General features: G+C 49.7%; 2 protein-coding genes across 2 annotated transcripts; one reads left to right on the top strand and one right to left on the bottom strand.

Annotated features, from left to right (window-relative positions):
- Nucleotides 1-383: 383 nt before the first annotated feature.
- On the top strand, nt 384-791 carry LOC130481108 (histone H2A type 2-B-like). Its single transcript, XM_056853803.1, has one exon. The coding sequence runs from the start codon at nt 408-410 to the stop codon at nt 786-788; it is 381 nt and encodes a 126-aa protein (XP_056709781.1). The 5' UTR covers nt 384-407; the 3' UTR covers nt 789-791.
- A 14688-nt stretch (nt 792-15479) lies between these two features.
- LOC130488207 (histone H1.10) lies at nt 15480-16175 on the bottom strand. Its single transcript, XM_056861828.1, has one exon. The coding sequence runs from the start codon at nt 16173-16175 to the stop codon at nt 15480-15482; it is 696 nt and encodes a 231-aa protein (XP_056717806.1).
- Nucleotides 16176-18622: the final 2447 nt, after the last annotated feature.

Below are 18622 nucleotides of genomic sequence, written 5' to 3'. Positions count from 1 at the left end.
TTATATCCTCCAGCAGCTCGCGCTTGTTATTGTCACTGCAGCTGCGGTTGTCTAGCGAGGCGGGTGGCGCGCGCGGCGGAGGCTGCAAATCTGGCCGACGGTGAGGCTCCAGGGGGGCTCCGGCGGAGGGCTCGTTAGCGGCTGTAGCCGATTTCTCCGATCGTTCCAGCGCTTTGGCGTCAGTAGAATGGGTTGGGGGTGGGGGAGTTGCTGTAGGACGCGCGTCAGCATCGTAGATTGTCTGCATGCTGCGTCCTGACGTCCTGTCGCCCCGCGCTCCTGTTCCAACCGTTGCCTTATTTTTATTATTGCTCTCTTCCTGCAGGCAAGGCCGCGTCTCTCTGCAAGCGAGCGCCCCAGCTCGGGTTATAGCGCTTCCCGCCCGCCCTCCCTCCAGTCTTCTCGCCATGTCTGGCCGAGGGAAATCGGGAGGCAAAGCTCGCGCCAAAGCGAAATCGCGCTCCTCCCGGGCCGGCCTGCAGTTCCCGGTGGGGCGAGTGCACCGGCTCCTGCGGAAAGGCAACTACGCCGAGCGGGTGGGCGCCGGAGCGCCTGTCTACCTGGCGGCCGTCCTCGAGTACCTCTCGGCCGAGATCCTGGAGCTGGCCGGCAACGCGGCGCGGGACAACAAGAAGACCCGGATCATCCCCCGGCACCTGCAGCTCGCCATCCGCAACGACGAGGAGCTCAACAAGCTGCTGGGCGGGGTGACCATCGCCCAGGGCGGGGTCCTGCCCAACATCCAGGCCGTTTTGCTGCCGAAGAAGACCCAGAGCTCCAAGAAATGAGCCGGGCGGGATCGGCGACTCGCCCCCCCTGCGCCCCATCCACAGAATCAATCTGGTGCTGCGGCCACCGGACGCTTCTTCCCTTGCTCTGCCACACCTGGTGCAGCCGGCGCCGGGCAGAGCGCCTCTCCGCATCCGTGGCTTCGGGGCAGCCGGCGCCAGGCCTTGCGTGTGCACCTTTCTGCTCTCTCCCCCGCCCTTCCCTGCCTGGTGCTAGTGTCCCTCGCCTTCCTTTCCCCTCCTCTGGCCAGCCCTCTTCTTGCGCCATCTCTTGCCACTCCTGCCCCCTTCCTTCCTAGGGGACGGGTGCGGGAAGAGCAGTCTTAATCTTCAGTGCTGCACAAAGGGCACCGGCTCCAGGCCCGGCTGCCACCCATGGCCCTAAAAATTGATTCCTCCCCCCCCAAAAAAATACGATTTACCTATAGATCTACTGCTCTGAACCTACTTAATCTACAGCATCTGTGTGATTAAGTTTTTTCTCCCCCCCAGCCCCCTTAAATTCTGTTCCGTTTATAGGGGTTGGGGGAGAACGGGAAAGAAGAACAGGATCAGGAACCAGTTTGTGGTTGTTTGGGTTCTCCCCCCCCCCTTGATGAACTGGAAAATGGGACTAACTGGAAGAGGGAAAGCATCTCACCCTTCAGAAGCTTCAAGCCTGCTATAGGAAGACTAGGGACTCCGCTTGGCCTACGATTTATGTCAATAGGGAGTCTGTGTGCCTCACAAGGGTGGGAGTGTGGACTCTGAGGAAGGGTGACCTCTTCGTTGTTTTGTCATTTTGCACGAATATTCAGCCTCATCTCTTAAAACCGCTCTGTCCCAGAGCTCAAGATGGTGATGGATCTATTTACCTGATGTTGCTGCACATCCTCATTTAATGTGATCACAGACTGTTGGATAAATGGGAGAGGCTGCCAGGAAACAATGTGAAAAACACAGATATCTTTTCGAGAAAGTTATAGTGTCAGACGCTGAGCTTTTTTTTCTTGTTTGCTGTATGCTGAAGTATTGTGTCATTGTATTTGTACTGCATTCCTACTTGTGCACTCTTGTTGAATTTTTGATTTTGTTATTGCTATCTTAAATTTGTTGTATAGTCAAGAGCCTTGAGTCTGAGACACTGGTTTGTAAGGAAATTGAAGGGTGCTTCAGTTCCTGTGGTGCATGCGCACTAGTCCATCACGCTTGCCTCTGAGCAAATGGGAACTCTTTAAAAAAATGTAAACACCCGTTTACCAGAGGTGAGGGTTGCCCCTGTGAGCAGGCGACCACTTTTCAAACTGCATTCAACTCTGGAAATGATCTTATGTCTTGAACTTTGAAGTGATGGGTTCAGATTTTCTGAATGCGCTTAACGGCTTAGCTGGAAAGCAAGATTACTTGGATTTAGATCTATTTTGGACCATTTGACGTCAGTAGCACTAAAATCATTTAAAATGAAAGTATTTTTAGAATAACGGCTCACTTCTCAGCCTAGACAAGGCCAACGGTGCTGACTGTTTCCTTGAAACAGGAATGATTATAGAATGTTTAACCCCTTTTCCCGCTGGATCGTAAATTCTGTTACAGCACCTCCTGCGGTGTTTGGAGTTTAGTATTTTTATCCTAGTTTGCACTTTAAACTATAGACAGTGTTCTCTTTTCAGCATTTCACTTCTAGTTTTTAAATGGACACGCGAGTTTGGCATCAGTTTAATGTTTTAGGGTTGGGTTTTTAGGCTTGAAAGCCCTGTAATTTATATAAGAGTAAAATATCTAGTTAGTGTAGTGGTTTATTAAATAGGTGTCTGGGTAATGTATGAGCATGAAGTTGGCCTCGCTGGTCCTGTGACGCATAGTGACTGTGGTCTTCTAGAAATGATACTGGAGTCAAATCTTGCTTGCTTAGGTGAAAGAGTTGATAGAGAGCCATGTGCATGCAGCAGCGCCTAGGCTGAACTTGTAATATTTATGGGGCAACTGTGTATGTGCTGTCAAGTTGCATGTGTTCAGCCTATCAAGTGAGCTGTAAACCTGTGGATGAAGTATTGTCTTGCTCTGGATCCGCTGATGATAACTAGACTAGTAGAACTTGGAAGCCTCTTTAATGACTGGAAAATGAAAGCAGTTTGTTCACCTGCAGTGCAATCCTAAACAGGGATGCCTCTTTCTAAGCACACCAAAGTCAGTGGGCTTAGATGGGTGTAACTCTGCTTTAGGGTTGCACTGCCAGTCGCAGAACAGGAGAAATGTTACATTGGTAGAGTATTGTCTTTTCAGTGATACCTGAGAAGTAGAACCTTGATCTGCCCTTGTCTGAGTCTCCCCCCCCCCCCTTGTTCCTAAATAGCTATCTCATTCCTCTGGCACTGGACCAGTGTGTGGTTCTTTTAAAAAGCACTGATTGCATCATTATGGGGAGGGGCCTGGCTGTGTAAATGCAAATAACTGCTAAGAAGTGGGAAAGTCTTGAGTTTCTGTATTCGTGTTTTTCTGTCTTTGTTTTGAAATTCAGTATTTTTGTTTTGTCAAATCAAAGATTGCTTTGTATTTATTAGAAAATGCAGAACTTGTGATACTGGAGAAAGTGGAAAACTAATATTCTTATTAAACTGGTTCAGTCTTGAATGCACATAAACTTGATGTCATTTCGACATGTCATTTATGTCCTGCTTGGGGTTGTTTGATCCATGGGAAAACAAACTTACGTGTAATTTACATGTATACACTGTGATCGTAGAATTTCTGCTGGGAGGAAGGGGGGAGGGCAAAAGATTAGAGGCTTGTAAAAGTTCCCCTTTTCCATCCAATTTTTTTTTAATTACATAGTGCAGACAAATTACAACTAGAACTGCATCAAGCCTGAAATCCATTTTCAGCAATGGTCTTGGCAGTCAAATGTTCTCTGACCCGAATAACCAAGTGCCCAGCTTCGTCTTTCTCACTCTTGACAACTAGGACCCAGATGCAAAGTTTCCAGTTCAAGAACAGAATTCTGTACAAGTGAACCTTTCCTGAACTTAAACGTCAGAAAAGTGCAAGGAAACCTGGGACATTCCTATAAACCCTTGTATGTGGATTGTGCTTAGGATCAATTTTGAAGCCCTATCCAGATTTAGGTTAGGGACTGTCTTCAAAGTGTATCGAATGAGAGATAGGGAGGGCATGCTCACTGGAATGCATATTCATTTGGAAGCAAAACTTCCAAAGGTTCCCACTAATTTTTGTAATGTTTTAAAAACACTTTCTGCAGGAAACTCAGCCCACCGTATATGATGCTCATCCTCTTGAGAGCCAGCGGGATGTAGCGGTTTAGAGCGGTGGACTCTGATCTAGCGGAGGCTAATCTGGTGAACTGGATTTGTTTTCCTGCTCCTACACATGAAGCCTGCTGGGTGACCTTGGGCTAGTCACACTCTCTCAGCCCCACCCACCTCACAGGATGTCTGTAGTGGGGAGGGGGAAGGGGATTGTAAGCCGGTTTGATTCTTCCTTAAGTGGTAGAGTCGGCATATACAAACCAACTCTTCTTCTCTTCCCTCCAAAGACCGACCAGAACCGAAGCCTGTTCTCCCACTGAGTTTGGAGTACATCTTCATCAGCGGGTTTTGTCGTTCCTATGCTCAGGGAGGCAGGATCCAAAAAACCTTTGCTTCCTGTCACATGTGCTAGGACCACCCTCTGATATCCAGTTCTCTTCCTGCCTTAGAGGAAGAAGCAGCATTTGTGGTTAGCTCTGTAGCAAACCTCCTTTCCTAGCCTTTGCACTTCAATAATTATTCCTGTCTAACTTTATTTCTGTGTTTTTTCTTAGTCCTAATCTTAGTCTGTGTGCACCCAGCAGCCTTTTCCTCTTGTATCTACTGTTTTCCCTCGTCTTTGCCTCTGTCTCCCCCTCCCCCGTTTACAATATGTCTGAGAGTAAAGATAGGGCTTCAGAGGAATTAATGTCAGGAGACGAGGAGCAAGTTGAAGGACTCCCCCCCCCCCAACAGGTTTCCCTAGCGGTGTCCAAGAGCCGCAAAGGGGGAAAACGGGCGAATCGGCCCGATTTGCAGGCAGCAGCACAAAAACGGACCCTCCAGCTGGGAGACGTTCAAAACGGCGCAAAAAAGACGTGCACGGACAAGATGGCTGGCGCAACACCCCGTTCAGCCTCTAGAGGTTACGAGGGCGAACTTGATCCCAGTGATGCCGGCTCCTCTGGCGTTCATGCGACTGGGACTACCCTGGGTAATGTTGAAAATGTTCATTTTTTAATTGCGCAAGGGGGGGAGGGCAACTTAAGTCTGATACATTTAATGCGGCAGGCATTGAGAGAGGAGTTTGCCCAGATTAGCGACCATTCTTGTGGGGACGTCACAAGATCCAGAGCCTCATCCCCGGGTTCCAGGGCTTCCATCCACTCTGAGTCAGAACGTGGGGAATGCTCCAGCAACACACACCATGCATGGCCAACTAAGGCAGCAAGGCAGGCACCATTGTCCTCTTCCAGCAGGAACAGGTCCCCTTCTCCCTCTTCTAGCGATAGAGAAGAAGGCGAGTTCTCCTCAGGAGAAGACGAGGGGGAGGAGACTCAAAATCAGGAACAACAATCCCGGTTATTTGCCGGGGAAGATTATCAGGCGTTCCTGAGCAAGGTATTGGCAGCCTTAGATCTTCATGAGGATGAGGACTCAGAGGCTTCATAAAGTAAGGCTACGTTTAGGGGCATGAAGGAATTCTTCACCAGACTGAGGACCCAAACCCGGGCTGTGCCTTTTCCTAAATACTTTGAGGACCTTCTCAAAAATGAATGGGAGAAGCCTCTCTCTAACAGACAGCTCCCCACTGCTGTTAGAAGAATGTATAATCTAGAGTCCTGAGCTTCTAACCTCCTTCAGGTTCCCTTAGTTGAAGCACTAGTCGTCACTTTTCAATCCACCGGCTTACTTTCTGAGGATGGGGCTGGCAACATCAGGGACTCTCTAGATAGAAAAGCTGATTATGCTATCAAAAAGGCCCATGAGGCTTCGGCCGTATCCATACAAGCATCAGCTACGGCAGCATTGGTGGCTCGGGCATCCATCATGTGGATCAGAAAAATAATTGACCTGACTCCACAAGACAATAAAAGGGTTCTGAGTGATCTTAACAGAGTTCTGAAAGCAGTAAATTTTATGGCGGACGCCACTCTTGATTCCATGACTATGTCGGCCAGGGCACTGGCAGTTTCCTCTATTTCTAGGAGGGCACTTTGGCTCCGGTCCTGGTCAGCTGACTTCGGTTACAAATCCATCCTGTTGGGATACCCAATCGAGGGTGATAGACTCTTCGGCTCTAAATTAGAGGACATACTAGTTGAGACGAAAGACAAGAAAAAGGCCCTGGCAAAATACATAAGGAAAGAAGGTAAGACCTCTTACACTTCTTCCTTTCGTCCCTTCCGAACCTCTCACACCCTGGCAAGCGGCAGAGCAGACAACAGAAGGAACAACTGGAATTCTGAAAGGGGATCCTTTCGCAACGGCCCCAGGTTTAACAAGGGATTCCAGCCACAACAGCACTTGGACAAGTCCAACAGATTTAGTGAGAAACCCAGGAAACAATGACTGCTGGGACAGTCCGGTGGGGGGAAGACTCCAGGTTTTTGCCAATACCTGGGACTCCCTTCACCAAAACTTGGGTGCAGAAGATTATTCATGAGGGATACAGCCTAGAACTACACAAATCCCCCCAAACCGCTTCTTTCTCTCCCCCTCCTCTTCCAAACCGGACAAGATAGCCCGTAATTAAGCAGCCACAGACCACCTGCTTCAAATCAGGGCAATCGAACCAGTCCCCCAGACAGAACGGTGCACCGGGGTATACTCCGTTTTCTTTACCGTTCCGAAGGATTGGCGCGCAATCCTAAATCTAAAGCACGTCAACAAATTTATCCGGTTCAAACGTTTCAGGATGGAGACACTCAGGTCCATCATAGAGGCATTCCGTCCTCAAGCGTTTCTGACATCGATAGACCTGACGGAAGCGTATTTACACATCCCCATCTACCCCAAGCACCGAAAGTTTCTCCGCTTTGCTTACAACCTTGATCACTATCAGTTTTGGGCCCTCCAGTTTGGTCTCTCATCGGCCCAGAGGGTCTTTACCAAGGTCTTGGTGATGTTGGTGGCTCACCTGAGAGAGGTAGGGATCCACATCTTCCCATATTTAGACGATATCCTGGTAAGCGCTCCTTCAGAACAACTGTCCTTACAGCACATGGAGACTGTCCTCCGGGCTCTAGAACTCCACGGTTTCCTGGTAAACCGGATCAAGAGCACCCTCTCTCCGTCCCAGTTCATCCAACACCTGGGGGTGTTCATAGGCACGAACCAGAATGCAGTCTTCCTTCTGCCAGACAAGATTTCCTCCATTGTCAAGTTGACAAGGACAGTAATTCTTTCCAAATCCTCCGGCCTGTCGTCCTTAGTCAGACTGCAGGGAAAAATGGTGGCATGCATAGGGATTGTGCCTGCAATGGTTTCTCAAGCCATTTCAACTGTAGATAACACAAAATAGGAACCCACGCCTCACCGTCCCGAGACAAGTGAAGGATAGCTTAAGGTGATGGACCAGGTCCCACAACCTAGACAAGGGCCAGAACTATCTCCCTTCTAATATCTTCTTCTTTTGTGCCTCCCTCTCTTTATACCATCTTGTATTTTGCTGAATCAAAAGTCCTCTATATACTGCTTTACCAGCGTCCCATACTATTTCATCTGAAACTTCTTTATCTACATTCTCTAAAAAATAATTTTATATATCTATTTTTAATTTATCTACTATTTTTTTATTTAATAAAAATTCATTTATAGACCATGATTTATTTCTCTTGTCGCCTATCTTAATTCTAATTGAAATAGCATTATGGTCTGATAATATCTTGGGTAGGATCTCCGGATTTTCAGACAAGTTTATAATTCCTTTAGAAAGCCATAACATATCTATTCTTAAATGAGTGAGATGTCATGATGAAAAATAAGTATATCCCTTTTTATTATTGTTACCAATCTCCATATATCAAACATTTCCCATTGATCTATAAGATGATTAAAAATACCAGGTAATTTACCCTCACAATTTCCTTTTTTTTTTTTTTTGCGGATCTGTCCAACTTTGGTTCCATCACTCCATTAAAGTCTCCCATCCAAATCTTTTTTTCTTTAGCATATTCAGCTAATATTGATGCCAAATTATTATAAAATATTTTTTGGTTTGTATTAGGAGCATAAATACTCACCAACAATATCTTTTGAAAACCACTCACAATTTCTATCAACAGGATCCTCCCATCATTATCTTTATATATAATCTTAGGTTCCAATATCAAAGGAACATACATAGCAATTCCATTAATTTTTTTTCTTTTCATTACATGAGGTAAAAAGTTTACCCAATTTTGATTGTTCCAATCTTATAATATCCTTTGGTAAAATATGAGTTTCCTGTAAACAAAAAATATTAGCCTTAGATTTTTGTAAATTGTAAAATATCTTCTTCCTTTTGTTGGGAGAATTCAAACCATTAACATTCCATGACAATACTTGTAACATATTAACATTCAATTAACCCCATGTCATTAACCCTTGTTTAACTCAAACCCCCCTCCTGCCCCCCATTACTGCTTTTAGTATCATTTTTAATAGTTCAGCCATCATCTGACTGTGAGTCCTCCTCAGTTGTTTCTGGTAACTTTGGCCCTCCGCTTGCTTCTGCCGCCTTGTCTTCTTCAGGAAGATCTTTGGATGGGCGACGTGCTAGTTTAGGAAGATCTCTGTCATATCTTCTTAGAAATTGATCAGCCTTGGTCATGTCTGTGATCTTGAATCTTTTGGTTTTGAAGAGAAAAGATATGCCTTGTGGAAATTCCCATCTATGTTGAAACCCATTGAATCTCAGCCGTTCCACAATTTCTGAAAAATCCTTTCTTTTCCTAAGTAGTCTTCCAGGAATCTCTTTCATTAACCTCACCAGTGTACCTTCTACTGTAAGTGGATTTGAGTAATGTTTATTCAGGATCAGATCCCGGTAGCTTCTAGAAAAAAGTTGGATTAGACAGTCCCTTGGAACATTATTTTTTGTTGCATAAGCAGTTAATCCTGTAAGCTGTTATAATCATTCCTTCCACAATTGCTTCATCTTTCTGGAGAAAATCAACCAGCAATACCTTTAGGAAATTTTTTAAATCTTTCCCTTCAGATTTTTCTTTGAGGCCGCGTATACAAATGCAGCTTTCCTTTATTTTTAATTCCAGCATCGCAGTATAGTCATCATGTTTTTCTTCTCTCTCTTGACTTGCTTCCATTGACATTTCCAAAGTGCCAACCCTTTTTCTGGTATCTTTGTTATCCTGTGAATGTTTCTGGAGTTTGACCTCCATCTTGTCCTGTCGGACTGTCAAAGAAGAAATGCTGTCTTTCAGAGCAGAAATGGCGGCCGTATTTTGTCCAATAGCCACTGTATTTTGAGTCAGTTCTTGTTTTACTGCTGTCACCTTGTAGCAGTCTGTAGCAATAATTGGCTTGAGCACATGGTTTTCCTCTGGATCTAAATAAATAAAAAGCATTCCTTAAGACCTAATGCAGTAATGTGAGGTAAACTTCATGCCACTTACAGCTGTTTTGAAATAACTACACGGCTACAAGGTTAAAGGCACTTCATGCTGCCCGCTTGATAGTTGGGTCTGAAAAGTCAGCACTTGCTTATCTGAGGTGCTTTTCCAGGCATAGAATGGAAGGTCATCTCTGTTTTGGGGTTTTTGGGGTGCGGGAGAAAACATACTGATCCAGTGACCATTTCCACTGGCAACTTGCTTGACTTTCTCCAGGAGGGATTAGCTCAAGGGCTGAAGGCATCTTCTCTCAAACGACAGGTGACGGTGATCGCAACGGTTGTTCCCCAACTGGATGGCTACCCAACGTCAAGGCATCCCCACAAAGTCACTTTCTTGAAAGGAGCCTCGGCCATCTCTCCTCCAACAAGTAATAGATTTCCGACTTGGAGACTTCACGTGATACTCCAGGCTCTGACTCGACACCCATTTGAACCCTTACGGGAGGCTTCCCTGGGTCACCTTAGGATGAAAGTTCTCTTCCTCACGGCTGTTACACCAGCTAGAAGGGTGTCGGAACTGGCGGCTTTGTCATCTAGAAAAAGGCTCTGTGTCTTCCACACGGATAAAGTAGTACTACGTCCAGATCCGGCCTTTATCCTGAAGGTAAATTCTGTGTTCCATAGACAACAGGAACTCCATATTCTATCCTTTTGCCCTCCCCCTTCTCATCCAAAGGAGAAGAACTGGCACACTCTGGACATGAAAAGAGCTTTACGCATCTTTTTGAGAAGGACGAAACCTTTCCGGAGCTCGGAGTCTTTATTGGTTTCGATTTCATCACCCAATAAAGGTTGCAAAATGTCAAAGGCAGCTATCAGCAAGTGCATCAAACAGTGTATCCAGCTGTGCTATCAACTTAGCAACATACCAGTGCCGTTAGGAATTACCTCTCACTCAGTCCACAGCACCGCTACTTCAGCAGCATTTGATGGCCATGCATCCGTGGAAGAAATCTGTAAGGCTGCAACCTGGTCGAGCCCTTCTACGTTCATAAGACACTACAAGATAAATGCCTATTCTATCATCCGACGGGGCATTCGGCAGGAGAGTCCTCCACAATGTTGTATCAAATAATCAATGAAGACTCCCTCCCAGTGAACGTCAGCTTTTGAAGATTCCGCTGATGAAGATGTACTCCGAACTCAGTGGGAGAACAGGACCTTGGCTTACCTGTGAAGGTTCCTTCTACACTGAGGGAGGAGTACATCTTGCCCGTCCAGGGTGAAGAATGGATCGAGATGAAGAATGTAAAGTGTCCAGATAAAGCTGAATTAAAAAAGGGAAAACAATACGTTATATATAGGAATAATAAATAAGGGGAATTAGAATAAAGTATTTTCATATTCTACTTGTTACTAATTCTTGGTTTTAAGCTGTGTTTTTTGCAGTGGCTGCTCCTTGTTCTTTTGGGTGCACATCTGTCTTTCTGTTTTTAAAAATTCTGCTGTGGAAGTCCTCGAACTGGATATCAGAGGGCAGTCCTAGCACATGTGACAGGAAGCAAAGGTTTTTTGGAACCTGCCTCCCTGAGCATAGGAACGACAAAACCCGCTGATGAAGATGTACTCCTCCCTCAATGTAGAAGGAACCTTCACAGGTAAGCCAAGGTTCCGTTTAGTTTCCATAGTGGTAACTATCATGACCTTTCTCAGACCAGGTTCTCTCTTTATTTTTAATAATTGTATATCAAACAGCGAACATTGGCAGGAACTTGGTTGCATCAGTTGCTGGTCAAAACTGTTAATATTGGAAAGGACACTTTAATTACAAGAAAATGCCCCTTTTGGGCATGAAGACATCCTTGGATCCAAATGTGAGCTTCTAAAAAGGTTATTTTAGAGAGCCAGTGTCATATAGTGGCAGTTAGTGTTGACTTAGTATCTGAAAGACTTGGGTACAAATCCCCATTAAATTATGCAGCTTGCTAGGTGATATTGGGCCCACTACTTTCAGCCTAACCTACCCACTGGATGTACTAGACTGAAATTTTGCCTGGCTGAAAGGCTGCCTTCCCTAAACCCATTGAATCCTGTATGTAGAAAATAAAATAAAAAAATGCAGGGATGTGGTAAGCCAGTCTATCCTAAAGATGTTTTTTGTGAAGAGCTAAATCATCTGAATAGTGGCTTTGCTTGTCTGAGGATCTTGTTGGGATATAATAATCTAAGAGTGAAATTTGCATGCAATGGTAAACCATAGGTAAGGAAATGAAAAATGATGGACTTTGTGTTCATCTACACTACCTCTAGTGGGTGTTGTCCTCAATGGAGGATTTTATCTTCATTAAGAATATTATTGTAACTAAAAAAAAAAACACCCTAGCAAGTGGCTGGATCATTGTTAAAATTTGTGTAGGTAGAATTATTGGGACAATCCATTTACAATGAAGAGTGAGTCAGTGGTTTGTACTCTGCATTGATGAGTAACTATTTACGATTGTACTGTCTGAGGCATAACCTTGTTAGTCTGCAGCAAAAACAAACAGGAGTCTTGTGACTTAAAAACTCAGGGTCTTTTTCTAGCATTAATTTTTGTGGACTCCAGGGCCCATTTTGTCAGGAGTATGCCCTAAGAAAGATCCTTTACAGATACAGGTTAGGAGGGTTATGTATTTCATGAAGGTTTGACCCTGCTCACATTGTTCCTGACCATGTGTACGTAATATACAAAAATGTGGATTTGTATTAAGCAAACACTACATACCTCTGAGAAAGGGGTCTCTAGTCCAGAAAAGCCTATGCCAACTTGTTAGCCTTTAAGGTGCCACAAAGACTGCAACCCTATGCATGCTTCTTAGAGCGCAAGGTTCTTTGAACATAGTAAAATTTACTTTTGAGTAAAAATAGGGTTGGGCTGTCAGTCTTGTACTAGTCTGCTGTACTGCTCCTGTGTTGTAAAATTGGGGGGGGGGGGGCGCTAGCCTTTAGTAGAAGTCTTTATTAATGGGTTTGGAGCATAGGTTGTATTATGCAGCCATTTTAAGCTCCTTGTACTCTGTCGTTCGCACAGGTTCCTGCTTGCTGTGAGGACTGTGTTGCACAAGCTTGAATGGCATTAAATAGTGTGACTGACCTCTAGAGCAGTAACAGAAAATAGTGGTGTTACTACTCAAAGTGCTCTCTCCCTGCTTATTCCGTAATGGACTGCTAGGCTAGGGTATGAAATCTGAGTCTGAGCAAGTTTTGTGACAAAAGGGGACCTGTACCACAGTGGCTGTCTGGTAGATGGTTGCTATAGTCTATAGTCTACCTTAGCTACATGTGGAACTTGATTAATTTTCATACCTTTATCCTGACTATAAGAAAGTAAAGATGACAATATTTAAGAACTGAGGACTCTTAAAAGCCCTCCTGCCCGTTAGCTAGAGAATGGTAAAATCAGCTGCAGTAGGATGTGGTGGCTAAAATTGCACTCCCCCCAGCCCAAACACAGCCATGCTTCCACCTGTTTGCAGAAGAAGGTTCCACCTTTGGTCTGAAGGAAGTAAGTTGTCCAGGACCATACCTTAGAGGTGGGAAACATTTTCCTTGGGCTAGCACATCAGTTGCTGTTCTATGTGACTTTATGGCTATTACCTCTTGCATTTCTGGTGATGCCTGTGTTTCCCCACCACCCCCACCTTTTGTGAACTCTAGTCCCTTTCACAGGTCTTCTGGTTCAATCTTTATCTTAAAACAAAGTTGAAAGATCTTGTGGATATATTATGATATAACCTTGCATTTTTGTAATCCTAACAGTAATATCAGACTTCTGGTACTCTGTATCCGTTGTTCTTTTCCTTCAGAGGTTTCTTCCCCACTTTTGTTTCCTACGGAGTGGGAAAAGCCAGTTTCACCCCCCCCTCACAGTGTTGGTCTATGTAAGTTCGTCCTTTTGCATTCTTTCACTGCTGCTAGCGTGGATGTCACTGTAGATACTTTACACTCACGTGTACAGTACAATCCCACACATTTTTTACACTAAATCCAACTGCGTTTCTTGGGATTTACTCCCGCTTAAGCGTCACAATGACTAGCTTCCTCGTGTCCGTTAATTTGCCGTGGTTCTCTTCCGCTCCCCCCCCCCCGCTTTTCCTCTTTCCCTCCAAAGCTCGACTGTAAAAGTTCAGCCCCCGTCGTAACTAAGCTATCCATCTTGGTCCACTGAAATCGTGCGAGAGAAAGAGCAAATCTCTCCAAAAGCCCCCTGCCATTGGCAGCTGCCCTTGAAAAAAAAAATCGTTTGCCCATTACAAACGTTGTTCTGGAAGGAAGAGGATGAGTTTTCAAGAGTTCGTCGTCTTCAGGACACCATGCTGGAAGCACACCAGGACCTGTCGCCAGGGAAGCCGCCCTTCCTCCACCCGCCCCCGCAGACGCTGGAGGCAGCCGACCAAAGCAACAAATCCCGGCAGGGTCCGCCTTCCCGCTCCTGCGCACTGGCGACCGATGACGTATTGTCTCCTCGGGCGGAGGGGGCGGGGCTAAGGCGCGCTCTTCTTGCCCGCGAAAGGCGGAGCTTCAGAGAGTCGAGCATTGCGTGGCGGGGGGCGGGGAAATGCTGGCCCCGGTAATTAGCTGAGGCGTTCTTGAGCCGCAGCTCAGCCTCGCAGTGGGACGCGCCTCCACTTTTTCTAAAGGGAAAGGGGGCGTGTGGGTGGAGACCTGGCAGCGTCCCATTTCCTCACCGTAGAGCGTAGGCGAGCCGATGTTTGGGATACACATGGAGCTGCCTTGTACTGAACCAGACCCTTGGGCCATCAAAGTCAGTACTCTGACCGGCAGCGGCTCTCCGGGGTCTCCGGCAGGGGTCTTTCACATCACCTATCTGCCTAGTCCCTTTAACTGGAGATGCCGGGGATTGGACCTGGGACCTTCTGCATGCCAAGCAGATGCTCTACCACTGAGCCACAGCCCCTCCCTATAGAAGCGACAGCTTCCCCTCACCCTGTGAAACGCCCACTCTGGCTACGGCAGGCGACAGGGAACAGCCGCATTCCCCCGTTGGGGCCAACAGCGCCCCCTGCAGTTGCCTCCCCCCCCCGCTTCGCCTCTTGATCTCCATCACCACCTACTCTCCCGGCTTTTATCTCTCTCTGCGTGTGTGTATGTATATATATATGTGTGCATATATACATACACACACACACACACATATATATACACACATACATGTATATAAATGCCTTTTCCTTCTTCAGAGCGAGCCCTACGTTGCCCAGCAACCTCCCTCCTCCCACCCGGTTTTCATTTCCCTCTTGCATATTAACACATCGAGGAGAAGCCATCAAGTGAAAAAAAAAAATGTTTAAAACGATTTATTGAACCAAAAACATACACACGCGCACGGGGGCTGGGGGGGGAGGCAATTGAAGACGAGACCTGAAAGGGCAGCACGACATCTTCTTCCAGGAGACGGGGCAAATCGTCATACCCGCCCCCCCACCCGAGCCTGGCAACGGCGCTCGCCCCGCAGCGAAGACGCCCCCCGCCCGAGGCAAAAACCAGCCCTGCGGGCGGCTGGCCACTTGGTCCCATGTACCCCACACATGCAACGTTGCCCGCACGTCGGAGACCCCCGAGGAAGCGCCGATCCGAAGGGGGGGGAAACTCAGCCGCCCTCCCCCGCGCCACTGAAAGGACCGTCGCCATGGCGACAGGGCTGCATCAAAGAGGGGGCCGCTCCTCGCTCAAACGTCCGCACGCAGTCCCAAATAGCTCCCCCGCACCCCCCATGGAACCAGATCGGAAGGGGGCGGGGAGAGACGGTTCTTTCGCGGCTGTTTTTTCAAAAGCGGCGCCCGACCCTAAGCCCGGAAAACAGGCGAGGGGATTATCCCCCTCCTCTCAGACACAACCCCCCCGGGGAGGCGGCAGGGCGGTGGGGAAGGAGGGAGGGAGGAGAACCCCCCCCCCCAATAAAGGCTGCAAAACGGGGCCAGCGAAACAAAACGCGAGGAGGGTCAAAGGCGGCTCTGCGCCCGGAGCCAAAGTCAATGTCCGGCGGTCCCAGAGGCAGAGGAGCCCCGGGGGGGTGGGGGTCGGCGGGTGGGGTATGTGGGGGGGTCTGGGGCTCCTCTCCCGACAGGGGCCTCACGCCTTCCTGCCCTTCAGCGCCTTGGGCTTGGCGGACTTCTTCACCTTCTTGGCGCTGGGGGAGGCGGCGCTCTTCTTGGCCGCCTTCTTGGCCTTCTTCACCTTGTCCTTTTTGGCCGCCCCGCCGCCGCCGCCGCCTTTCTTGTGCGACTTCTTCTCGGGCTTCTTGCTCTTGGGGACGGGCTTCTTGTCGGCCTTGCGGGAGGTGGAGGAGGCGGCGGCGGCGACCACCTTCTTGAGGGCCTTGGCGTGGGCGGCGGGGCCGGGCCCCCCTTCGCCGCCGGCGCCCTCCAGCTTCTTCCTGTTGAGCTTGAAGGAGCCGTTGGCGCCGGTGCCCTTCACCTGCAGCAGGGTGTCGTTCTGCACCAGCGCCTTGATGGAGTACTTGAGGTAGGTGCGCCCGTTCTGCTGGTCGAACCAGGCCACCTTCTTGGCCTCGTTGTAGATCTTGGCCAGCGAGGAGCCGTTGCGCTCGCCCAGCTTGCGGATCGTCTCCACCACCAGCTGGCTGTACTTGCCCGGCTGGTTCTTCTTCTTGTTGTTCTTCCTCCGCTTGGAGGGCGAGAGGGACGAGGCGGCGGCGGCGGCGCCCCCTCCCCTGGCCCGCTTGGCCGCGCCCCTCTTCTCGGGGGCCAGGGGCGCTTCCTCCGCCTCGGCCAGGGGCAGGTCGGCCTCTTCCAGCTCAACCGACATGTTGCAAGCAGAAGGGCGAGGGGGTCTCCTGCGGGAGAGGCTGGGTCCCAATCGGCAGCTTGGTGTCGACGAGCGCGGCCCGCTCCGCTCCGGCTCAGCAACGCGATCTGCCTGGGCGGGCTCCGACGCGGCGCCTTATATAGGCAGGGTGCGGACCACGTTGAGAACAACAACAGGGAGCGACGAGGCCGGCTCCAAGTTGTGTTTTTGGGGGCCCCTTTGGCAGGCTCTCCCTCCGCCGCCGGACGCCCTAGGGACGGGGGACCGGCGCCACCCCCCGCTCCCGACGGCGCCTGATCGAGCTGCCCACCCGCCGCGCCTCCCCGGGGCCTGGAAGGGTCCCCCCGAGGCGATTTTAAGGACGCACCCTATGCGGGGGAGAGGGCGAGGATGGGGGCGCCCTGTCCACGGGGCTCTGGGCCCCCCGGGAAGGGCCGCCGCACCCTGCCGCCGGGCGTCTGGGGAAGACAAGAGGGGGCTGTAGGCCGCTGGCCGGTCGTGGGGCGCCGGCGCTCCCTGTGGGGGGCGCTACCCCGGGGTCAATTTGTTGCAACTAACACACTGGACGCCCTCACGTGGTCGGCTGCAGCAGCACGGAGCTGGAGAGCCGATTCCAGGGGGGTCCCCGCCCGATCTGGAGGGGCTGTGACTCATGGGGCTGCGGGGCTCGCCGAGGGCAGGGTTTGCCTGCGCTTGGCACCCTCGTCGCAAGGGGCGAGCCCCCCGATTTGGAGCCAGGGGACTTGGCCGCCTGCCCTCCCGCCAGCGTCTCGGCTAGTCCCCATGGAGGCGCTTCTGCCCTCGGGTTTAAACTGACGCGGAAAGGAAAAAGATTCGCCCTCGGTTGGACCGTGTTGGGGACCCCCGAAGAGATCCCTAACCCGAGATATACGGACTGGAGGATTTAACTGAGACGTGAAGAGGGGCTGGTCGAATAGCGGGGGCGAGGGGGGGGAGAGAGAGAGAGACTGGGAGGAAGGGCTGGGGTCTTTGCTCACTTTATTGCTTGGAGTTTGGGGCTTGTGCCGCAGTATGTCTTATTTATTTGTGAATTAATCGTTTCAGTCTTAGCTTGGAGATGGGGCAGGACGCCTGCGCTTGGGATCTAGCGGGAAAACGAATACTGTACTATTATTTTGGAGGGCGGATTTGGGCTACCCCGGTTTTGAGATCAGCGAGGAACGTTGCAACCGAGGAGAAAAGGGTGTGGCGCTGTGGGCGCCCTCTCTGGCTTCATCCTCCCACTCACCCACCCCTTTCTGCGGAGCCCCCTGGGGAGGGGGCGGCGCCCTTTAGTCGCTGCGATCTGGAGGATTCTGAACGGAAGGGGGGGCGCGATGGGTTGGCGGGGGGGGGAGGCGAACGAGCGGCGTTATGCCTCGCTGGAAACGCGGGCACGCCCGGATCGGGGCGGCTTCGATCTCTGCGCGGGCCTCGGGATCCACTCGGGAGAGCTGCTGGCGAGCTGATAGCCGCGCGGGGTAGCGCTCAGCCTGCCTGCCGGCCTTCCTCCACGCCCCCGTTCGGGGCGCAGTTGAACCTCCTTTCTAGCCGCGCGCGCCCTGTTGCTGGAGAGGCGTCGCGATTTGCCAAACCCAGGAGGGTGAAATGGCATCCCACCCCCACCCCCCACCCCCAGGCGCTTTTGCCTTGGATCTGCCGCTCTCTAGATGCACTTTCCCCCCATGCATATTCTCAAAAACTCAACCATCAGCCCCCGGGCAGAGTTTTGAGAATTCGGATGGGGGAAATGCGCACGTGTAGAGTGGCAGATCCAGTGCAAAACCTTCCATGAATAAATGGCCTAGCAAGAGAACCGCGGGACACACTCGGCCTGCGGCGGCATGAGAAGGAGGCGGGAGGGAAGCGAGCCCTTCTTCGCAGGGAAGGAAGCCAAAGCGCTGCCCAATTCTTCAGCAAGCAAGGGGAGCCTTGGCGATGGCATCTGCCGCCTCCATCCGGCCTTCGCCTCCCGTGGTGGCGCTGGAGTGCTCGGGGAGGGAGGCTCATGACCTTTCCACAAGTGTGGCAAGAAAAGTGCTTTCTTGGGTTTTTTTTTTTTTAAGGATCATTTACCGTCCTCTCGAGGAGGCTCATCGAAGGCTGGCGTCGATTCCAGCCCTTGCAACCCTGCCGCACACCTCTGCTTTTCTCCGCTTACCACGCATTGCCTCTGCAGTGCATTTTTGTGTAACCTTTAGGACTACATGTAACCACTACCTGGGAGTAAGTCTCATTACTGATGATGAGACTCACTCCTGAGTATCCGCACCCAGGTTCAGGCCAGTCATGTTCTGATTGCCTTACTGAAGCGGCCTGCAGGAGAATATGCTTAGAAGTGCACTCTGGTTAGTAAGGTCCCTGCATGGGCAGAAAGTCAATCGCTGTTGGCGGCCCTTGCTAGTTAGTTTCTGGAGTTAGTTTCCAAATACCTGCTGGCTTGTTCT

This window comes from Euleptes europaea, chromosome 1, assembly GCF_029931775.1.
Source record: "Euleptes europaea isolate rEulEur1 chromosome 1, rEulEur1.hap1, whole genome shotgun sequence".
Lineage (NCBI taxonomy): Eukaryota > Metazoa > Chordata > Lepidosauria > Squamata > Sphaerodactylidae > Euleptes > Euleptes europaea.
Note: the sequence above shows the minus strand (reverse complement) of the source record. Positions and strands in the feature narration are given on the sequence as shown.

Coding starts and splice junctions, on each gene's coding strand:
- LOC130481108 (XM_056853803.1), top strand. CDS start 408: ATGTCTGGCCGAGGGAAATCGGGAGGCAAAGCTCGCGCCAAAGCGAAA.
- LOC130488207 (XM_056861828.1), bottom strand. CDS start 16,175: ATGTCGGTTGAGCTGGAAGAGGCCGACCTGCCCCTGGCCGAGGCGGAG.